The sequence below is a fragment of the Dermacentor silvarum genome, chromosome 3, assembly GCF_013339745.2.
Source record: "Dermacentor silvarum isolate Dsil-2018 chromosome 3, BIME_Dsil_1.4, whole genome shotgun sequence".
Classification (NCBI taxonomy): Eukaryota; Metazoa; Arthropoda; class Arachnida; order Ixodida; family Ixodidae; genus Dermacentor; species Dermacentor silvarum.
In genome coordinates this window covers 156348103-156350896 of record NC_051156.1, presented here as the reverse complement: position 1 = coordinate 156350896, position 2794 = coordinate 156348103, and the positions used below count along the sequence as shown (strand labels likewise).

General features: G+C 39.1%; 1 protein-coding gene across 2 annotated transcripts in view; it reads right to left on the bottom strand.

The window, feature by feature from the left end:
* LOC119444073 (uncharacterized) overlaps positions 1 to 1980 on the bottom strand; it is a 31809-nt gene extending 29829 nt beyond the window's left edge. The window contains exon 1 of one of the 2 annotated variants that reach the window (XM_037708575.2): positions 1888 to 1980. Coding sequence is in view for 1 of the 2 variants with exons in the window: in XM_049665047.1 (XP_049521004.1) it covers positions 1796 to 1871 (76 nt within the window). In the remaining variant the exon portion in view is untranslated. The other variant, XM_049665047.1, reaches the window with a different exon arrangement.
* Positions 1981 to 2794: the final 814 nt, after the last annotated feature.

The following is a 2794-nucleotide window of genomic DNA, read 5'->3' as shown; positions in this document are numbered from 1 at the left end:
TGTATGGATGTAGTATGTATCTGTATGTACGTACGTTACGTACGTATGTATGTATGGTGGTATGTATGTATGTATGTACGTACGTATGTATGTATGTATGTATGTATGTATGTATGTATTGTCCGATGTGTATGTAGTATGTATGTATGGATGTATGTATGCATGTATGTAGTAGTTATGTACGTTGTATTATGTATGTATGTATTATGTCCTATTATGTATGTATGTATGTAGTATGTTGTATGTATGTATGTTGTATGTATGTATGTATGTATGTATGTTGTATGTATTGTATGTAGTATGTAAGTAGGGGTATGATGGATGTAGTACGTATGTATGTACGTATGTATGTATGTATGTATACGTACGTACGTCGTATGTAGTATGTATGTATGTATGTATGTATGTATGTATGTATGTATGTATGTATGTATGTATGTATGTATGTATGTACGTATGTATATATGTATGTAGTATGTATGTACGTATGTGTGTATGTATGTATGTATGTACGTACGTACGTACGTACGTATGTATGTATGTATGTATGTATGTATGTATGTATGTATGTATGTATGTAAGAACTATGCGTTTGCAATACACCGTGGAGCTTGAGGCTTATAAACAGAATCCTACAAACAAATAATGAGAAATAACAAGGTTTCAACTGCATATAAACTACTTATTTTAATTTTCATAATACACGCAGGCTTCCTATGTAAGAAATGTTATCATAGAAACGATGGACATAACGTAATAATCTTACTGGCATTCATGAATGCAGGGGTCTAACTAGTTATTGCATCTCGCTCTTGAATTGAAGAGAAGAAAGTTATACTATCAGGCTCACCACAGTATTTCTTGTGAGCACTTCAGAAAAGCACAGCCTAATGAAGAGACTGCAGTAAGGACTGAATTGGGTCTGACACAACGACTTGAAGAGGCACACGAAATTACGTCTATAGAAACACATTTCCTTGCTTATTTAACATACCTTACAGGCTGTTCAATACTTTAGTAAGATGGTTTACAGTGAATTAGAAGAACGAGAAACAAATGCAATATGCAACAGAAAAGAAACATTTTATACAGTAGTTAGAAAATGAAATACGGGCCGTCAAAATGTGTACCATAATTGAGAGCAATTAGCATCATTAGACATCATCAAACGGTTAGAAATATAGGGCTCACGGGAGCAACTCTATAATCAGTAGAAATACGTGTAAGGTGGAATGCACGCACAGAGAATTAAGGAAAGAAATGCTGTCGCAGGCTGTCGTGGAACATCGAATCATTGAAGGTGGTCATTGAAGGTGGTCAGGATCACCCTCACAGTTTTATCAGAGGCGGGGAATGAACGTAGTGTAAACTTGCATAAAGCGAAGAAACTAATGCACAACAATTATTGAAACAATTCGCGCTAGATGCTTAGCATCCTTCCGACCCGACTCATTGAAATATGGCAATAAATAATAGGGAGATGTAACTACCCTTTCTTTAGCTGCGTGTTAAGAAGACTGACAACAATGAGTATAGGAATGTACAACAGTGCTTCTTACCTCTTTCGCTCGAGGCTACTTGATAGCCTCAAAGGCGCAGCAGCATAAATTGCCGTGAATTTCCTAAAAAACTCAAGCCCCTAGCGTACATAATGCAAATGTTACAGAACCTGGTCAACATGCGGAGTAGTTGATAGAATCCCCTTTGTATTAACCTCTTGTTGGTTCAGTTTATGTCCCCGGATCATCATGGACTACATACAGATGATTTAGATGGCTAAAAGCTTTATGCTTACCGACTTCAATTTTGCTGCAGTCTTCGGCTAAAGCAACTGCGAAGAAGATGCATAAGACCGTGGGCACCAGCAACATGGCGACGGGCGTGGACCTAAACGCCAACGATTACTTAAGACCAGAAGAGCCACTGATAACGGCCAAGCGAAGACTGAAGCGAAACAACAGATACGACGTTGCTTATATCGTAACGAAGGCCGTATTCATGGTGAAACTCGGCCTTGACACGCAGGTAGGATGATGTCCATAAAAAAATATAAAATAATTCCCCGAATCGCGTGCCGTTCACGCTGCGTGCAAGGGTATGCTACCTGGAACACTCGTGTCCATGGAAACTAACTTTTAAATTTCGCACTTTTTTTTTCATGCTAATGACAGTCCAAAAGCGATCGGTCTGTGCCGAATATATTTCGTGTTTGAGCAGCTCGTTCAGCTCGCTTGCGGACGAGGCAGACGAGCGCGAACGTCAGCGTTTCAAAGCTGCTGTGAAAGCGGAAATGACGGGAAAAATACTGGCATCCATCGCTCCAGTGTGTATTCAGGCAGTTTCTCCGCGAGCCGGCGTTGAAGCGGAGAGAGAGGCCAGAGGACGCCTGCTTTGACATTGATCGGCTGCGAAATGTTCCAGCAAAATTTCAAAATCTTGAGCGTGACAGCGACAGAGATGGAGATTGAGGCGGAAATGTTTGCTAGAAACTGCAGAGAGATTCCTGGATTCTTGATGCTTGATTTCAACAAACTAAGATTAGAAAAAAATTGAACCTTCACGTGCCAGAAATCACGCAGAATTTTTATTTCAACGAGCTAGTTTAGTATAGTCGTCAATTTTCAATAACTGTAAGTCTTGTTACAACATTTAAACTTAACGATCAAAAGAATAAACTAGTGTTGTTTTGTGGATTGTCTTATTTCGTAAGAGGACAATTCCAAAAACGCCACTTTGTTGACCGACATTTCATCGATTAAATGCTGGTTTTGTATAACCTGTTTCAACCAATGAC